This window comes from Hyaena hyaena, unplaced genomic scaffold (assembly GCF_003009895.1).
Source record: "Hyaena hyaena isolate Hyena2069 unplaced genomic scaffold, ASM300989v1 scaffold_8, whole genome shotgun sequence".
Lineage (NCBI taxonomy): Eukaryota > Metazoa > Chordata > Mammalia > Carnivora > Hyaenidae > Hyaena > Hyaena hyaena.
In genome coordinates, this window is record NW_024080640.1 from 6,861,744 (window position 1) to 6,880,233 (window position 18,490).

At 46.2% G+C, this 18,490-nt stretch overlaps 1 protein-coding gene and 1 non-coding gene across 2 annotated transcripts in view; one reads left to right on the top strand and one right to left on the bottom strand.

The window, feature by feature from the left end:
• The window catches only part of LRGUK (leucine rich repeats and guanylate kinase domain containing), a 70,089-nt gene extending 58,062 nt beyond the window's left edge, over positions 1 to 12,027 (top strand). Inside the window, exons 13-16 of the mRNA XM_039243100.1 lie at positions 330 to 443; positions 2,850 to 3,051; positions 3,926 to 4,021; positions 9,827 to 12,027. Coding sequence (XP_039099031.1) covers positions 330 to 443; positions 2,850 to 3,051; positions 3,926 to 4,021; positions 9,827 to 12,027 — 2,613 coding nt within the window. The remainder of the gene's footprint in view (positions 1 to 329; positions 444 to 2,849; positions 3,052 to 3,925; positions 4,022 to 9,826) is intronic.
• A 6,081-nt stretch (positions 12,028 to 18,108) lies between these two features.
• TRNAE-CUC lies at positions 18,109 to 18,193 on the bottom strand. The gene has a single exon. It is a non-coding gene; the product is annotated as a tRNA-Glu (tRNA).
• Positions 18,194 to 18,490: the final 297 nt, after the last annotated feature.

The following is an 18,490-nucleotide window of genomic DNA, read 5'->3' on the forward strand; positions in this document are numbered from 1 at the left end:
CCACTGGCAAGGAAGCAGGTAAGTTAGCAAAATGGTCTGTTCTACCATAAGCTCTGGTGAGAGCTTCACTCTCCCTGGATGTTTGGTCAACAGATGACCATATTTCCAAAAACTTAATTTTTTTGCCCTTGCCAGCTGAGAATTCCTGATAAATTTCTCTACCACACTTGGATGGGAAGTTTCATAAGCCCATTGTCAGCCTCCTGTAATTGGTAATATTCGTGGGTTTTATGGAAGCATATGAAAGTAAGACATCAAATAATTTTATTTATATTAAGGTTGAATATGGCAGCTGTTACATGAAAATCTTTGTACCTCTCAAATTTCAGGGGAAATTCATCCTAACATTTAATTACGGTAATCACAATTACGGATTAAGTAGGGACACCATAGAAGCCATCGCAAGAGACGGCTTAGCAAGCTGTGTTCACATGGAAATAGAGGTAAGTGTTTTTCTTACTCTGTATTTTTAGTGTGTGTGTGTGTGTGTGTGTGTGTGTGTGTGTGTGTGTGTTTATATATATACATTTGGGGTTGAGAGACGGGCTACTGTATGCAGGGAGCACACTGCCAGGCACAGCGGGGAAGCTCCTCATTGGTATGGGGGAGGCCAGACATGAACAATTAAATGGTAGGCATTATAATACAAGACATCACATTCATATACTGTGGATAGAAGTGGTCCTCAGGATGTAATTCCTAATTTATTTCCTCACTAAGTTACCCCTTTTCTGTTAGGGTGCCATCTCAGTTTATCTAAAGTGCTGTTAGGTAAAGCTGCTTCTCACAGGCTGCGGCTGGTGTGCTGCATGCCGCCCGCCCCCCCAAACCTGCCCGGAGGAGGCTCTGTGTGCTGGCTGTGTCATCTGATTCTCCCTGGGAGGCGTGTGGGCCATGTGGGCGGGGACTCCAGTTACTCACCGATCACAATTTTTCCAGGCTTTGAGCAATTTACACTTGCAGATTTCAGGATTCTGCCCCCATTCCCCATCTTCCCCAGCGATCTTCTGTAATTAGAATATACAGAAATTTGTTTCCAATCCAGATCCCGGGTAAAACCATGACTACCTCATTTATTTGTTTTAAAAATATATACCTTTAAAACAGGGAAGGGGACAAAACCTAAGAAACTCTTAAATATAGAGCCAACAGAGGGTTGCTGGAGGGGTTGTGGGAGGGGGCATGGGCTAAATGGGTGAGGGGCATTAAGGAATCTACTACTGAAATCATTCTTGTACTATATGCCCACTAACCTGGATGTAAATTTAAAAAAACAAATTAGTTAATTAAAAAAAAAAGATACAGCTTTATTAAATATGTGAAATCTTTAAAGACCCTTGCTTGACTATTTAAGGTAACTTCACTGAGCTAACAGTTTTGTAGTCAGTAAAAAAAAGTTACAAAAACGATTCCCTTAGATCAAGCTAACAGACCACAAAATCCGGGCAGGCCTGAGTCCTTTATTATGGATGCTGAATCTTCTTTAAAATCGTTTCCTTTGTGACTTGGCCACTTGGCCGAGCAGGGGACTGTGATTGCTTCTTGGCTCCTTGTATTTGGTGTGTTGCCTCACTTCAGTGAGACCGGTGGTGTGTCTTCCAGCTCTTTCGTTTTTCTTGCTTCAAAATCCTGCAATTCTGACCTCTCTGCAATCGATTGCTTTTGCATCTTTAAGGAGGTTTTCTTTCTTTCAACGTGAATAAGCGGGGTGGGGGTGGGGGGGTAGGAGGAAGACCTCTTTTCCCCAAAAATACCTTCCCTCAGACCAGGCAGAAACTTCCCAGCTCCTTTTGTTTACCTTTGTCCTCCGGGCGCTGGCTTCTGTTTCCCCTTCTTCCTCCCTGCGAGCTTTCTCCTCCTCATTTCCAAGAGGTTGACTCTATAAGCCAGGTCTTCCTTCCCTGATTCTCCCAAGGGAAAGTATTTTTTTCCAAACTGCGTTGTCATTGACACTTACAGAGATTGTTTTTTTTAAAGAGCCTGTATTTCTTCCCCCACTGAATGCTTAAAACACAGATTTTGAACGGTGAGTTAAACTACTGATGATGGGATCGAGGGGGAAGGAGGTTTTCAGAGTTCATTTGGAAGGGCTCTTGCGTTTCACCTGAGGAAACTGGTGCTCAGGGAGTTTGCGGGATTTGCCAGCAGTCTGCTGGACCCGGAGAGCCGCAGTCACCACCCAGCTCCGCTTCTCTCTGTGAGCTCCAGGCTACGCCGTGGCACCCTTGCTTGGCGGTCCCTTGCTCTGGGTAGAAGCTGTGAGATGTAATAGGAACCAGTCACCCAGGTTGCTGGTTTAGCAATAGGAAGGGTCCCAAGGAGGCGGCCAAGAGGTAACAGAGTAGCCTTTTTTCTCTGGTAAGATCTTTGTCTCCTGGAGCTGAAAAGGCACTCTGAAATGTATCCTTCAAATACTTTTCCCTGAGGCTCCTGGCTGACCCAGTCTGTAGAGCATGTGACTGTAAACCTTGAGAGGGATAAGTCCAAGCCCCACGTTAGGTATAGAGGTGACTTCAAAATAAAATCTTAAAAAAAAAAAAATAAGGATGCAACATTGCCATGAATGTACCTGTTTGTGTCTAGCAATTTTCTTTTTGAACCATCATGTATATTAGGGTGATTCGTTAGAGGATAACTGGGTAGAATGCATTCTTTTATTTCCAATAACTGTATTTGATGAACAAAGAAGAATAATCCAACTTTGAGACATTTGCAAGAAAATAATAGCTAATTATACAAATAAATCCTTCAATGCAAGACTGCTTATTATACAGTTGTCAGATGTCTCCAAAATGACATCTAAATTGTGTATCTGTTTCTAATTTATTACCTTTTTCTTAAACAAACAGGGTGTAAGAAGTTTGAAATATTCCTACTTTGAGCCTCGGTATATCCTCGTGGTACCCATGAACAAGGAAAAATATGAGGGATACTTGCGGAGAAAAGGATTATTCAGTCGTTTAGAGATTGAATATGCCGTCTCCAGAGTGGACCTTTATATTAAAATCAATCAGCAGTTTCCAGGATATTTTGATGCAGTGATCAATGCAGGTTAGTAACTTTCAGAGAAGTTTTATTTTTGAAGTGTAAGGTCACTGGGGAAAGATCTGCTCCAGGATACGTTCTCACCGTTGGCTGCCTGCAGTTTCCTGTGGTCGTAGGGCTGGGGGCCTCCATCCTCGAGGCCGCGCCTGGGTCCTATGCACGAGGGCCCTGCCATCGTCAAGCCAGCGAGATGCCACATCACATTCTCCTCTGCCTTCCTCTTCTACTACAGGGAAACTGATTTCCTTTATGGAGCTCGTGTATTAAGAGTTGGCCTGGGGTGCCTGGGTGGCTCAATCAGTCAAGCATCCGACTTTGGCTCAGGTTATGATCTCATGGTTCATGAGTTCAAGCCCCACGTCGAGCTCTGTGCTGACAGCTCCGAGCCTGGAGCCTGCTTTGGATTCTGTGTCTCCCTCTCTCTCCGCCCCACCACTGCTTGTGCTCTGTCTCTGTCTTTCAAAAATGAATAACATTAAAAAAAAAAAAAAAAAAGTAGGCTCACCTCTCTCTCTGTCTCAAAAATAAATAAAATCATTAAAAAAAAAAAAGAGTAGGCCCACCTTGGGTAGTCTTCCTTCTGACTAGCTCAAACTCAGCTGAGAAGTAGCCTTCATCCCTCCTATTTGCAAAAATCCCTTTTGCCATTTAATGTGACTTGACCCCAGGAATCACATCTCTTCACGTTCGCACGTTCTGCCCGTGCTCAAGGGAGGCAGTTATAAGAAGGTGAAGTGTCCTTAGGGGCTCAGAATCCTGCCTGCCACAAGAGTCATAAAATTAGCTATAGCTTAAAAACCATCGCCACCAACAGTTGCAAACTGACTGTATTTAGATAGGATTCTGTTGCTTTAAAAGTACCTTCTCTCATTTTCTGTAGACGATCTGGACGTTGCCTATCAGAAGCTGAGTCATCTCATCAGGGAGTACCTTGGATTGTCTGAGGAACCGTCCCAGAATTTGGCTCCAACTGCAGGTACTATCCTGTCCCTTCTGTGCAAGCACTTCTTGTTTTCATCGAAAGGAAAACAAATCTGTGAGTTGCTGTGTGACTTAGAGGTTCATGATAAATAAAGACCAGCCTCCCGCTTCAGAACTCAGCCTTCCAGAAGTTTGGCTCCCTTCAGGAGCTGAGGTGATGTGCTCCCTGGCAGTTTGTACTTAGCATTGCTGCAATTCAGTAGATTTTTCCCCCCTTTTCTTTGCATTGCCTCAGTTCTCGAAATGTAGTATCAGAAAGTGTAGTGGAAGCATGGCCAGAGGAGGGGAGGTAGGGCGTGCTCCCCCTCCGCCTCCTCCCTTGGGCAGCCTGGTTGGCTGTTCCGAGCTTCTCGGGCTCTCTTGTTAGATGGAACAAACGCTCCCCACCTGCCTCATAGAGCACGTGCAGCAAACGATGTAGCTTAGAGGAGTGCATTTCCTCGGAATCCAGGAAATTCTAAAGCCCCAACTTAGAATTTTGATGCATGAGTGTTTTGAGATGCATTTGGAAGGTTCTCCCTAATCCACCTCGCCCCCACCAAGATGGCTACTAGGAACAAAACGACGCAAAAATAAGTGGTGGCAAGGGTGTGGAGTAACTGGGAACGTAAATTGGTGCAGTGCGTATGGAAAGCAATGTCATGGTTCCTCAACACATTGAAAATAGAATTGCCATATGATCTAGCCATTCCACTTCTGAGTCTGTACTCATTGTGGCTTATATGTGCAGTGGACTGTTATTCAGCCCTCAGAAAGAAGGATATTCTGACACATGGTACAACAGAGATGAACCTCGAGAACATTCTGTTAAGTCAAATAACCCAGTCACCAAAAAACCCCACATATACTGTCTGATGCCCCTTTTATGAGGGACCTAGACTAGTCAAATCCATCAGGACAGAAAATGGAATGGTCACCAGGGGCTGGCGGAGGGCAAGTGGAGTGTCATTGCTTAACAGCTACAGAGTTTCACAATCGCAAGACGAAAAGAATTACGGAGATTGGCTGCACAACAGTGTGAATAGACTGAATGCTGCCAAACTGCACAGTTAGAAATGGTTGAGAAGGCAAACTCTATTTTTTTGTGTTTTTACCACCATAATGATAATAAGAATAATTTTAAAAAAGGTCCCCCAGTGGACTGACGTGCGTTCACAGAGCACGTATTGTAAATTGTTCACATGAGACCTGGCTTGCTGTGCAGATGTGCCAGAACTTTGTGTGTTCACGTGCTTTAGCCTTTGTGACTCCTTGGCGGGCTACGATTTTGCTGGCCACGTGGTAGCATGTTGTGTGGCCGGCGTGTTGCCCCAGCACTGCTCTGATCTCCGCATCAGGCGTCGGTCCTTTAGAAAGCTGTGCCGGGCAAGGTGCACGTTACCTCTCGTGAGGCTTTGGTAGCCGGATGGAAGTTTCTCCCAAAGAAATCAAGCTCTCAGTTTTAAATCCTTGCTAACCCAGCAACCATCTGATCTTTAATTTGGTCCCCCGGGTAGACCTGTCCCCGTGGGGGGCTGTCTCCTACGTTAGAAGCCCCCGCCCCGATCCCAGAGCCAGGCCCATCTCCCACTGTAAATTAATAAGTTGGTGTTCTGGCTTTTAAATGAGCCCCTTGTGGGTTTAGATAAGCACGAGTCATTCCCCTGTTCTGAGTACCCGAGGGAGGCGTGTTTGTCCATCGGTGGCACAGAGGGCGCCTCTGAGCTGGGGAGCCCGAGCAGGACTCTGCGGCCGCGGGGCTCTAGCACTCCTTCCTCTGCAGCCGCCAGGACGCCGGCTACCGGGGACAGGGGTCATCTGCACATTGACAGCCCACATCATATGTGCATGGGAATACAGGCTCCTGTTTCAGAGGGTGTAATGACACTTCATTAATTGGACCAATTAGGTTAGGCCTGTCTGATTTAATGAGAAGTTTGAATTTCAGAATCTGTTAAAACATTATCCCTCCCAGATACGTGTAATAACTGAAACTGGGTCACTCAGTTATCAACTAATAGAATCTCAGCTTTAAAGAGTCGATGGGGGGCACCTGGGTGGCTCAGTCGGTTAAGCGTCTGACTTTGGCTCAGGTCATGATCTCACAGTTCGTGGGTTCGAGCCCCACGTCGGGCTCTGGGCTAACAGCTCAGAGCCTGGAGCCTGTTTGAGATTCTATGTCCCCTCTCTCTCTCTGCCCCTCCCCTACTCATGCTCTATCTCTCTCTGTCTCAAAAATAAAAATAAGCTATAAAAAAAATTAAAGAGTCGATGGGAGGGTTTATGATTAACATATCAATTCACTGGTCTCAGTAGACCCCCGTTTTTCTGGCAGGTTTAGTGTTTTAGAAAATAATGTGTTAAGAAGCCATACAGCTCATTTTATTTAAATAGTTAATCTGTGGAGGAACTTACCTTTTTCACTTGGTGGTTTAAGGATAAACTTGCACACAGGGCGCCGGGGTGACTCAATTAAGCGTCTGACTTCGGCTTAGGTCATGATCTCATGGTTCGTGAGTTCAAGCCCTGCATCGGGCTCTCTGGTGTCAGCGCAGGGCCTACTTCACATCCCACGTCCCTCACTCTTTCTCAGCCCCTCCGCTGGTAGCACTCTCCCTCACTCCCAAAAATAAACATTTTCAAAAAAAAAAAAAAAAAGAATAAACTTGCACATAAAGTGACTTTGTGAGGCCCAGACATTATTCAAGTGAGTATTTAAAAATTCTAATGACGATGGTCCTTACGACTAACCTGTTAAAGGATCTCTAGTGGTTCAAGAGGAGAGCCGGTGGCCTCTTTGAGTTTCAGGCTCTGAAGTGTGTGCCACGGAGCAGGGACCAGATGCTCACCGTTCGCTGCAGGGGAGCAGGGTGCACCCACAACCACCTGAAAATGAGCGTCAGGACCCCCCGAGAAGGACCAGAGCCGCAGCAGGGCCACCGCCACAGGCCTGGCTCCCTTTTTTCCCTTTGTTTCCGCTTGGAGCTGGGTCACTCTGATTTTAAGTTCTGTAGTTTAGGTATATTTACATAAAGGCTTACATGACTTACATGGATGTAAATGAGACCCCCTAGAAGAAAAGATGGATAATTTTGGTAGAGTGGAATATTTTTTAACATATAATTGAGCTGTCAAAGGTAAGATATTAGAATAAAAAGAACTCTTTGAAAGACAGTCCAAGCAATTAGAAAATTGCACCAGAAATGGGAAGCCTTAGTTTTGTATTCTAAATTTCACCGGTAATCATGAATTTGATTAGAGAAATCACTTTGAACTCCCATTTCTTTCTTTTTTTTCCACCTACATTTTATTTTGAGAGAGAGAGCGGGCAAGCAGAGGGAGGGGCAGAGAGAGAGGGAGAGAGAGAATCCCAAGCAGGCTCCAGGCTGTCAGCGCACCCAGCCGGACAAGGGGTTCATTCTCACAAACCATGAGCCAAAATCAAGAGTCAGATGCTCAACCGACTGAGCCAGCCGGGCACCCCGAATTCCCGTTTCTAATAAACAAAGCCAGCTACATAAAATATTATGGAACATTTTAGAATTTGCTGAGGTTTCTCCCAGTTAGATTAGATGGTCTACGTGTTAGACTTCAGTACAAATAGAAATCTGGTGGCCGATGGCATTTTTTTCAAGGAAGCAAGAATCCTGTATTGAAGCCAGTTGAAAAATATTTTTAAATACCTGGAATAATACATTGCTTTATCTCTAGTAATTTTATGTGGCTAAGTTGTCACTGAGAATGTAATTTTAACTTCTACTCGTAATGATGAAAATGGAACAGACTCATCAGTGTAAGCCTGGAGTCTGTCAGTTCTGAGTATCACAACCCCATCAGCCTGGACCCAGAAATGCAAACCTTTAGCAGAGAAGACGCTAACTGAGTTTCCATTAGATGCACTTGCAAAATAGTAACTTCAGGTACAGAGTGATTATGAAACCTCAAGAAATTGAGATGCTCCGTTAATTAAAAATGTTTATCAACCGAGGTGCAGATTATCTTACTTTTCCCCCTATTGCAACTCAGGCAATATTCGTTTCTAAAGCATGAAGACTAAAAGAATCCTGAGCCAACAATACAGTTTTTATAAAATGAGAAAAAGCTCACTCTGTTCACAGTTCAGTATAAGGGATGTCTTTCCCCTCCATTTGTCTTTATACAGCCTATTTCTGGAATATTTATTTGGTGCTTCCACTAAAGCTCTTAAAAAGCCACCCTGAGTTCTTGCTGTAGAGATCATAAAATAAAATTATATTTGCAAATCATTATTCAGAATTCCGACTAATGATAGAGGAAAATGACGATGGTGATGATGAGTCAAATGGGCAAATGATGAGTCAAAATGAGCAATTTACTAGTCTATAAGTGGTGCCTTTATCTCTAATAAAGGGCAGGGTATCATTTGCCAAATGATACGAGTTGTTAAATTGTAAAAATGGGGGAAAAATCCTTGTATGTCTGATCCTAGGAAACCAGGAGGGCTTACGAATGGAAAGAGCCTTCAGCATTGGGTTTCGCTGTTCTTATACCTGTTTTCTTAAATTACATTTTTGTGGTCAAAAAAAATAACAAAAAATTAGCCATTTTAGCCATTTTAAGTGTACGACTTAATGGCCTTAACCACATTTGCGGCGTTTCATAACCATCATCCCTGCCTCTTTCCAAAAGTTTTCATCCTCCCCAAAGAGAAAGTCTGTTCCCATTAAGCAACGACTCCCCTCCAGCCCCTGGTAACCTCCAATCTATTTTCTGTCTTTGTGACTTTGCCAATTTTAGATATTTTCACCGTTTTCTTTTTTTTTTTTTTTAACCTTGTTTCTTGACTAAATTTGTGTTTAATTTGTAACCGTCGTAAACTAGGGCGGTAGGAATGACGAGCAGGGCGTCCCCTCAGAAACCCCACCGAGAAGCAAGCTTTCCCATGTCCCCACTGTTCCTCGGCCCCTCCCCAGAGACAATCTGGTTCTCCTGGAGGTGCAGGGCGCACGCCCAGACTAGGAGGTTCAGTGAGGACCTGGAGTAGTCCAGGCTCTCACCCTGCTTCGTGGGGGAGAGGGGGCCAGTGGCCAGGAGCCGGGTTCGCTTCTGGGGCTGGACCACCTGGGGTGGCCTTGGAGGTGTGACTTGGTTTGCAGCCTCTGAGTATCAGGTCTTCCCCCCCCAAAGTGAGTGGAGACTAGTTTCCTCAAAGCTGCTCCACGCTGGTGTGCCACCTGTGACCACCAGCCTTTTGGAGCCAGGTCCTTAGGACTGAGTTAAACGTCACAGGGGCCACCAGAATATGTCAGAGCTTCCGTCGTAAGTAAGTGCCGCCGAGCTTCCGGTGCCTTGCCAGCTAGTGGTAAACGGACATTCTTCCTCCGGGAGCTCGGTTTCCTGAAGGGAACTGCCGTTAAACAAGGACACAGGCGGGACTTCACCTGGCTTAGATGTCCCCCTTTCTAGTTTCTACCATCACAAGCAGCGGTGGCATCTCAGGTGGTGAAAATTTTAAATCCCCTTCGCTTAAAGGTTGTTCTTGCCCCTCGCAGACCCGGATGTGAGTTTTGGTTCTGTGAATAAGCCTCTTTGTGTTTATTTATTGAAGCTCACGGTTTCAGTTGACTAAAAGGGTTCCAAGTTCTAAGCAAGAGGAGTCCAGGCACTGAGCATCCCCAAGGGCAAGGCATGGTTACAGCTCTCCTGGATGGCTCCTTTTATTCTTTTCAAGGCCTATGCGCATCAAAGAAGGAAAAGTTGTGGGGTTTTTGTTATTTCTAAAGGTGCACAGTTACTTGGTGTGTGTCAAGATGCTCTCAGCTAACTTCTTTTTATATTAAAGCAGGCGCTCTCTCTAGCAAGAAGACCCCCTCTGGGGTGCCAGCACACCTGGTCCCGTCCCCACGGCGCCTGGCAAAACTGCAAGCAGATGGCCAGTTAACCGAGCATCACTCTGGAATGCAGATTCACGCGCAGGTCCCTGAGCACCAGAACCCAGCTCCCTCCCAGAGCCAAGCGCTGACTCAGGAGGGAGCACCGCATCAAGAAGAGCACCCTCCTGGCAGCCACATCGGTGTCGTGCCTCCTCCACAGCCCAGCTCGTCAGCTCTTGGTTTTCCCCAGCAGGCCCAAGACTTATCCCCAGACCAGAGGGAAGGGGACGTCCAACAATCAGATCTTTCTTCCCAAATCATAACTACGAATCCCCGTGAAAACGAGTCCCAGACATCTGAGGGGAAAGCAGGGAAAATAGGGCAGGCTTCCGTCGCTCCTTCCCAAGGGCCTTCTCAGCACCCTGACCCACCTCCAGCCCAGGGCCCTCAGCCAGATCAGGATGAGGAATCAGGGGAGGCCAAGGTGACCCTCGCTCACCCTCCCCTGCCTGAGGCTCTGCAGGAATCTGGCCCAACATCCCTCAGCCCCCAGAGAACCCAGGATGAGGAAACTGAGTCAGCCAGTTGGCCACCCGACCGTGCCCATCATGAGCCTCCAGGAGGCTCTTCCCACCCTAACGGGGCCAAAATACCAGGACCACCTCTGGAAGATTCTCAGCAACCTCTAGTGGAGGGATCCCCAAAAGCAGAATTGGTCCGGGTTAGCACTCCTTACCCAGAAGTGCCACATCCTCAGGGCCCAACAAACATCAAGCAGACCCAGGACGGGGACGACCCAGTGACTTTGCTCCCGAGAAGCCGGCTGGCTCCCACCAGGCTGCCCCAGCCTCGGGTCCTCGCTCCACTCCAGAGTCGGAGGCCCACACCCAAACTCCTCTCACCCAGCACGGAGGAAGCTTTAGGCACAGCCTCAGACCAAACCGTGACGCCCTCCCCCAGGCCTCCACTCGCTCAAGAAGGGGACCCCAGTAAACTTCCTCCCATCAGCCCTCCCCGTTCCAAACCACCGCAAAATCTGAGCCCCCATCAGGACCACGGTCCTCAGCAAGTCCAGGAGGAAAAGGTGAGGGAGGTGAAACTCCCTCTTATCAGTCCCCTCATCCAGGAGCATGCGCCACAGCCCGCCCCCGATCCACCCGAGGAAGAGGGGTCTCAGGTGGTCAGGCTCCCGCACATTCCCACTTCTTTCTCCGAACAGCAGCTGCCGCCCAGCACAGGGGCTCACGGTGCTTCAATGCCTGCAAAGGAAGGGCAAGCCCCCAAAGCAGGCCGCTCCTCCGGCAAGAAGATTTCAGATGTGCAGGCCTTACCCCAAAACCAAGAGCCGGTGCAGCAGACAGGAGCTAGAAAAAAAAAACTCCCTATCCAAAGAGAGACAATTAAAGGACCAGGGCATCTGAAAAAGGCACCGCCCAGAAGCCATCAGACAGCCTTGCAGCTGGAATCCCAGAGTAAGCTGACTCCCCCAGAGGTACCCAACCACCCTCACCCCAGCCCTCCTCAGGGGACCCAGAGAAGAAAAGCCAATGCACCGGAAATTCCTGAGCCACCCCATGCTGAACCATTGCCTAAGGATCCCCAATTACTAGAAGAGAAACGGGAAAAGGTGGAATATTCCAAAACAAAGACTCGTGCCAGCCTTCCCCCAGATGACCTGCTTCAGAAGGTAGCTGGGTCCAAAAAAGGACCATCCTTGATAAAGGAGAGTTCTGAAGGATTATCTCAAGAAAATGAAGCTACTCTGGGTGGTGGTCAACTGCACGGAGGACCTCTCCAGAGTGAAATGTCCTCTATAGAGTCAAGACCAGATGATTCCGCCCCCAGGGAGCATCCAGGGAGAAGAGAAGAGGTTCACACAAGGGGAAGATTTCAGAAGAGAGAGTCTTCTTTGGGGTCCCCAGAGCAGGCCTCTACCCAGCAGCCTGTCAGAGACACACAAGCCCATCAAGGGACCAGTCAGGCCAGAGAGAGCGCTGTCCAAAGGGACGGTGCTTCCAGGCAGCAAGCCAAGGACAAACACAGCCAGAAACACGGGGGCGCACCTGGGGACCGAAGCTCTGCCGCACCCCAGAATCGGGTGTCTGCTGAGGAGCCGGGCAGCCGGAAAGGGAGACTGAGAGCTCGGGGCAGTCAGAGCAGCAAGGTGTAGCCATCCCCCGAGCCACTCAGTCTTTAACGTCGGTGCCCCCCCCCGAGACTGTGCGGTCACGGGAAGGAAAGCTATGGCCAGGGCACTGTGAGTCTGTACACCAGCTTCCCCCTGCAACCCCAAGTAAGTGTGGGCGGTGGGCACCAGCCCTGTCCCAGCCACTGGCTTCTTAGAAGGTGGCCTGGCTGTGTACCTCTGTGCCTTTCTCATGGCTTGTCATTGTAGCCTGGAAGGGCAGCCCCCAGAGGGGACACCCTGGCAAGTCGTGCCCCTATGCCAGCTGGAGAGCTGGTCCTGAAGCTTGGGGTCAGCAGGGAGCCCTTGTATCTACACTTGTTTGAATCCCAATATGCATTCCGACTCTGGCTGCAGCGATGACGCGTGGCCATCATGTTTTGTTTTACTCGTCAGGAAACTTCACTTCTAGATGAGAAAATTCTTGCGTGCCTCTTGCATCTTTGAGGGGTCCACAAGGAGAGCTCCCAGAAAAGTCTTCAGAGTTTCTGGGGCTTGGTCGCTCCCACCGTTTCCAAACCCACAGTTAACTTATGAGAATCTTGGGAAGGGCAGAGGGGCAAGTGCTTTACGTGTATGACATTGCGATTGATGAGTGCTTCTTCGGGTTTGCGTTGGCTCGTGTTACCTGAAACTTAACTTTTGCTTGGAATGTATTTCAAAGTGAATACCTTCCTTCTCTCCCTGAATAGGAACCTCATGTAAATCAGCCCCTGCCTTCATTATGCCAAACCACCTGGTTGAATCAGTTAAAAGGGTTACTGGGGAGAAGGTTCAGGGGAATTACTTTTTCTTTAGCGACTCATGCCATCAGGATTCTTTTGCCGGCAAGCGACAGGAGCCCAACCTAACCCAGCTTACGGGAATCTGCTGGAAGGGAATGGAATATTTCACACAGCCAGACCATGGGGAGGATGGAGGTGCTCCAGAGCCTTAGACTTGGGACAAGTTATTGAACATGACCTGGACTCTTGTCATCTCTGGTATTCTGTTACCGACTGGACTCTCATCATTTCTCATCTCTGTTTCTTTCTCCATGTTGGCTTCATTCTCTTTGATACAAGTGACTATGTATACATTTCTGCACGTGGCAGGGAGCATGGCCACCAATACCTCTCAAATTTTACATCTGGTTTTACATCTGGCAGCTTCCACTACTAGAAAGGGATTAATTTACATGTTCCTTAATCCTAAAGTTTAAAAAAATTCAGGGAAAGATACTGATTAGCCTGGCTTGGATCAGGTGCTCATTCTTAAATTAGTCTACCCTGGCCAGAGACAGGGTCACATGCATGTAACCACTGGGCACCCCCACCCCCTGTCAAGCGTATGAAGGCTACATTCCCAGAAGACAGTAATTGTGAGCAAAGCGGCCAATCCAAGATTGAGCTCCTAAAAAGTTACAAAGATATTTATTGAGTGCTTACTATGTATGTAGCAGGATCCTAAATTGTGTTTGGCATCCTGTATTTAGAAAATACAAAAACTTGAGGACTAAATGCCTGTAGAAATGGATCTTATCATATACACGAGGTACACATCCACACAATTGTATGTATGCCAGAGGTTATTTCAAGTTCAGGAGAGGAAATTGATATTTTTAAAATCCAGGATGCAGAAATCCTCTTGGAAAAGCCTCTGTTACACCAGTAATTACCCTTTGATTTATCTGGTTTGTCAAAGATGACAGTAAGAAGGTGAATATTTTTTTAACATGTCGTAACTTTTATTGAGTTGGTCCAGTGATCCAAAGGATTGACTGAGCACCTCCTATGTGTCAGACACGATGATAGTTGCTAGACACAGTGGGATAGTGAGGACTCTTTAAGGAGCTCTTTTATCAAGGGAGACATGCCAGGGTTTGTTACAGCACCAAGTGATCAGGACACCTGGAGGCCTCGCAGCGAGCTCGGCTAGGTATCAGGTCCAATAGACAAACCCAATTATTAACTTTTCCAGAATGTCATAAGGATATCAAGAAAGGACACTGAATTCAGCCTGGGACGAGAATTGGATCAGAAAACACTTCCAAGGGGAGATCCTCCTTCAGCTAAGTCATCAAGGTTGCAAAATTAGACTGACAGGAGAGAGAGCGATGGTTTCTTAGAAGAGGGAATAGCAGGTGCCTCAGCATGGCGGTCGGAGTAGGCAGAGGGTTCCTTCTAGGGACCCGCATGTCGGGACAGCTGTAGGTATCCGTAGATCCAAAGGACATTTTGCGCTATGCTAACAAGCTTGGAAACTTGATCTCCTAATCATGGGGAGCCATCAGATCGTTAAATTTTTATCTTAGAGGCGTGGGTCTCGACTTGGCATAGAGGATAAATTTAAGGCAGTCGATACAGAGGGCAGGAAGGATGGCTGGGAAGCTATTGCAGTAGTCCTGGCAGGGTGGTGAGGGCCTGAAACAAGGCACTGTGGCAGGAATGGACAGATGGAGGAAGCATTTGGATTGGACACGCAGGGTGAACAGACTATGAAAGAAAGGGAGAAAGTAAGGATAATTACCCCCTTTTTAAAGAGCTGTACGTGGGGCATTTCAGAGACACCCCCCAACACCTCACTTAGGTGAGAACTTCAGAAAAGACTAGGTTTCCTCCTTGGGCAAGTGGTTCTGAGGCTCCTTAAGCATTTGGGGCTGCATTTTTATTAGTGTTCTAAAGGGATGTAGGAAGCCAAGTTTCTCTTTGTTTGACTTAGAGGAAGCTCTAGCTCCCTCCCCTGGGGTTCATGGTGGTGTACACTTTGTGTTCGGATGGTGTATAAAAATGTCCCCAATTCAGGGCAACTGAAGGGACTCGTAAAGATCATCAACTTCTCCATGGTGAGTGGCTTATACTGCTTTTATTGATTTTCTTGGTGTAATGAAAACTTCTGATTTTGAGTCATCTAAGAATTGTCATGTTCCATCTATACTTACAGAGCTCATATCACTGCTCATATCACTTCCGTTTGCTATATTCCTCAGCAAAAGCAACTCTATTGGAAAACAAAAACATTGCAAGCTTTAGTCACTCGATTAGCTAATACAATCTTTCACTTTTTAAAAGAAGTCTGGCACCTAGTATTCAGATCCACAGAGATAATAGTTCCACTGGGCATAAGAACCATCTGCAAATATTTAAAGAAGTAAATCGGTTATTGTCAAGCCTCAAAAGAGAACTGGGCAAAGGGCATGATTGGGTAGTTCACAAAAGAGGAAAGAAAAATGGCCAAAATATGTGTCCAAAAGTGTTTAACTTTCACTACTTCTAGAAGTTAAAACAAAATTTTGGGGGGGGGGGTACCAAACTGGCAAAGATGGAAAGTAAATTAATGCCTATTCTTGGTGAGTTAAGGGTAAACACACTTTCCGTTTCAATACTGAGAATAAATTGGGGCAACTCTTGGGGGGACAGTTTTACCTTATGTCAGAGTCTTTAATTTTTTTTAATGGTTATTTATTTTTGAGAGAGAGGCAGAAAGTAGCATGTGAGTGGCGGAGGGGTAGAAAGAGGGAGACACAGAATCTGAAGCAGGCCCCAGGCTCCAAGCTGTCAGCACAGAGCCTGATGCGGGGCCCAAACTTGTGAACTACATGATCATGACCTGAGCCAACGTCAGGACACTTCACCAGTTGAGTCACCCAGGTGCCCCCCCAGAGCCTTTAAATTTTGATTGTCTTTAACTTCGTAATTTTAATCTAAGACTTACCATAAGGAAGAAATTGATGTAGAAGCACGTTCATATTAATGTCTTTATAATGAGATCTGAAAATAATCTTTATAATAAAATCTGGAAATAGTCATTTGAGATTTGAAAACTAAGCTATGGGAAAAAAAAATCCTGGTATAGCCTTATGCGAGTATGCTATTTGCCGTTATAATCATGTTGTAGGAGAATATAGAGAAGAGTTAAATATTTGTTACGTATTTGAGGAGAAAGCAGGGTCAGGAGGTGTAGCCAGTGTGGCTCTGGGTTGTTGGATTATGGCTCTTATTTATTTTCTCATTTATGCTTTTTAGTGTTGTCTAAATTTTCTACTATGAGCCTGTGTTTATTTGGAAAAGGTTGTATAGAATTAAATTCACATGTATGAAAATCTGTCTTGTGAAAGAGCAACCTTAGGGTCTAATTCAGTTTGGCATAATGAAGAGCTTTCTAAAAGTTAGGAGTCATGTACAAAGGAACAAATAGGCTTTCTCTAGAACTTACAGGCTCTGTGATGGGAATCATACAGGAAGCCTCCATATGTGGGTTGATTAGTCGAACTGGATAAAACTTAAGGTTCCCTTGGGGCGCCTGGGTGGCTTAGTCGGTTAAGCGTCCGACTTTCACTTAGGTCATGATCTCGCGGTTCGTGGGTTCGAGCCCCACGTCGGGCTCTGTGCTGACTGCCAGCTCAGAGCCTGGAGCCTGTTTCAGTCTGTGACTCCCTCTCTCTCTGACCCTCCCCTGCTCACGCTGTCTCTCTCTCTCTCTCCTAGAAATAAATAAAAAAAAAAAAAAAAAAAAAAAAACTTAAGGTTCCCTTTATGATATGATCCATTTACTGGCTCGGCCAGCTGGCTATGAAGAACCCAGCAGTCTGAATATATAGGCTTAGTACTAGGAAATCACATGCAGGTAGACCTCATTAGAACAGTGACTTTCAAACTTTCAGATCCAAAATTTATAACTAGGAATACATTTTACAATATCATGGCCTACACACGACACACGTAGGAGACAGAAGTATAAAAGTGATACACCCTGGCATTTTCTGTTCTACTCAGTCTTAGTTTTTGAAAATGCTGGTCTTACATAACCTACTAAATTGATTCCATAATTCAGTTTGCAACATGCCCTTTGAAAAACCCTGCCCTTCCGCCTCTGGAGCTTTGATCCGTTGCTGTTCCTCGAGGCTGTTGACCAGTTGCTTCCCTGCTCAGTGGCTTGATGTGGGATGGGTTGACGTGATTTATGCTGAACTCTTTTCTGGGACAATAGCAAGGATCTGGTGTATTGGCAGCTTTGCTCTCTGTCCGTAGGAGGCCCCAGAGAGAATATATCCAGAATTCATATGCATAAAAAGAAATTCTTATGTGAAGTTAAAAGAAACTCCCCCCAGGGGCGCCTGGGTGGCTTAGTCGGTTGAGCGTCCGACTTTCGCTCAGGTCATGATCTCGCGGTTCGTGGGTTCGAGCCCCGCGTCGGGCTCTGTGCTGACCGCCAGCTCGGAGCCTGGAGCCTGTTTCAGTCTGTGACTCCCTCTCTCTCTGACCCTCCCCTGCTCACGCTGTCTGTCTGTCTGTCTCTCTCTCCTAGAAATAAAATAAAACATTTAAAAAAAAAAAAAAAGAAACTCCCCCCAAAAATCTTGATCAGTAGTGTTTTCTGCACTAAGTACTTAGCTGACTCCCTTTTCTTTTGCTCCATGACAACCCTGAAATCATCTTGTTACCATAAAAGGCCCTCCCAGTTCCACTTTAGACAATTGCACTATTTATATAGTACCTGGCACACTATGTTCATAAATGAATTTAATTAATAGCTTAGTTCAGTCGGAGAGACATAATCTGGAAATCACTTTTCTTTATTGACCATTCAGAAAAGAGAAGAGCCTAACAGTTTCCTTGTGTTGATGATAGATAAATGACGTCAGACCACCAAGTCTTTCATCCTAAAGGTGATGATGAGAATGCAGGCATGATGAGCAAAAGCTGGAGGTCTTTTTTTTTTTTTTTAATGTTTTAATTATTTCTGAGAGAGAGAGAAGGCATGAGCAGGGGAGGGGCAGAGAGAGAGGGGGACACAGAATCTGAAACAAGCTCCAGGCTCTGAGCTGTCAGCACAGTGCCTGACATGGGGCTCGAACCCATGAACTGTGAGATCATGACCTGAGCCGAAGTCAGGCGCTTAACTGACTGAGCCACTCAGGCGCCCCTGGAGGTCTTTTATTTTTTTATTTTTTTTATTTAAAAAAAATTTTTTTTTAATGTTTTTATTTATTTCTAGGAGAGAGAGAGCATGAGCAGGGGAGGGTCAGAGAGAGAGGGAGTCACAGACTGAAACAGGCTCCAGGCTCTGAGCTGGCAGTCAGCACAGAGCCCGACGCGGGGCTCGAACCCACGAACCGCGAGTTCACGACCCAAGCGAGAGTCGGACGCTTAACCGACTAAGCCACCCAGGCGCCCCTGGAGGTCTTTAAAAAAAAAAAGTTTGTAACCTTAGGAATTCATAATTTCCGATGACACTAGCAGTCACTTGTTGGAAATTCCAGCGCTAGTCCAATCTAGTGCTGTGACCTGGGCAAGTTACAAAGTTCTCCTGTAGGGATAACAGTACCTACCTCGAGATTATTGTGAAGATTGAATGAGTTCATATATTGAAAACCAATGTCTGGCACATAGTGAGTGTGCATATGAGTGTAAACTGGAAAAAAAATTTTAAATAGCATCTTCTCATGAACTGGATTTAACAACACTGT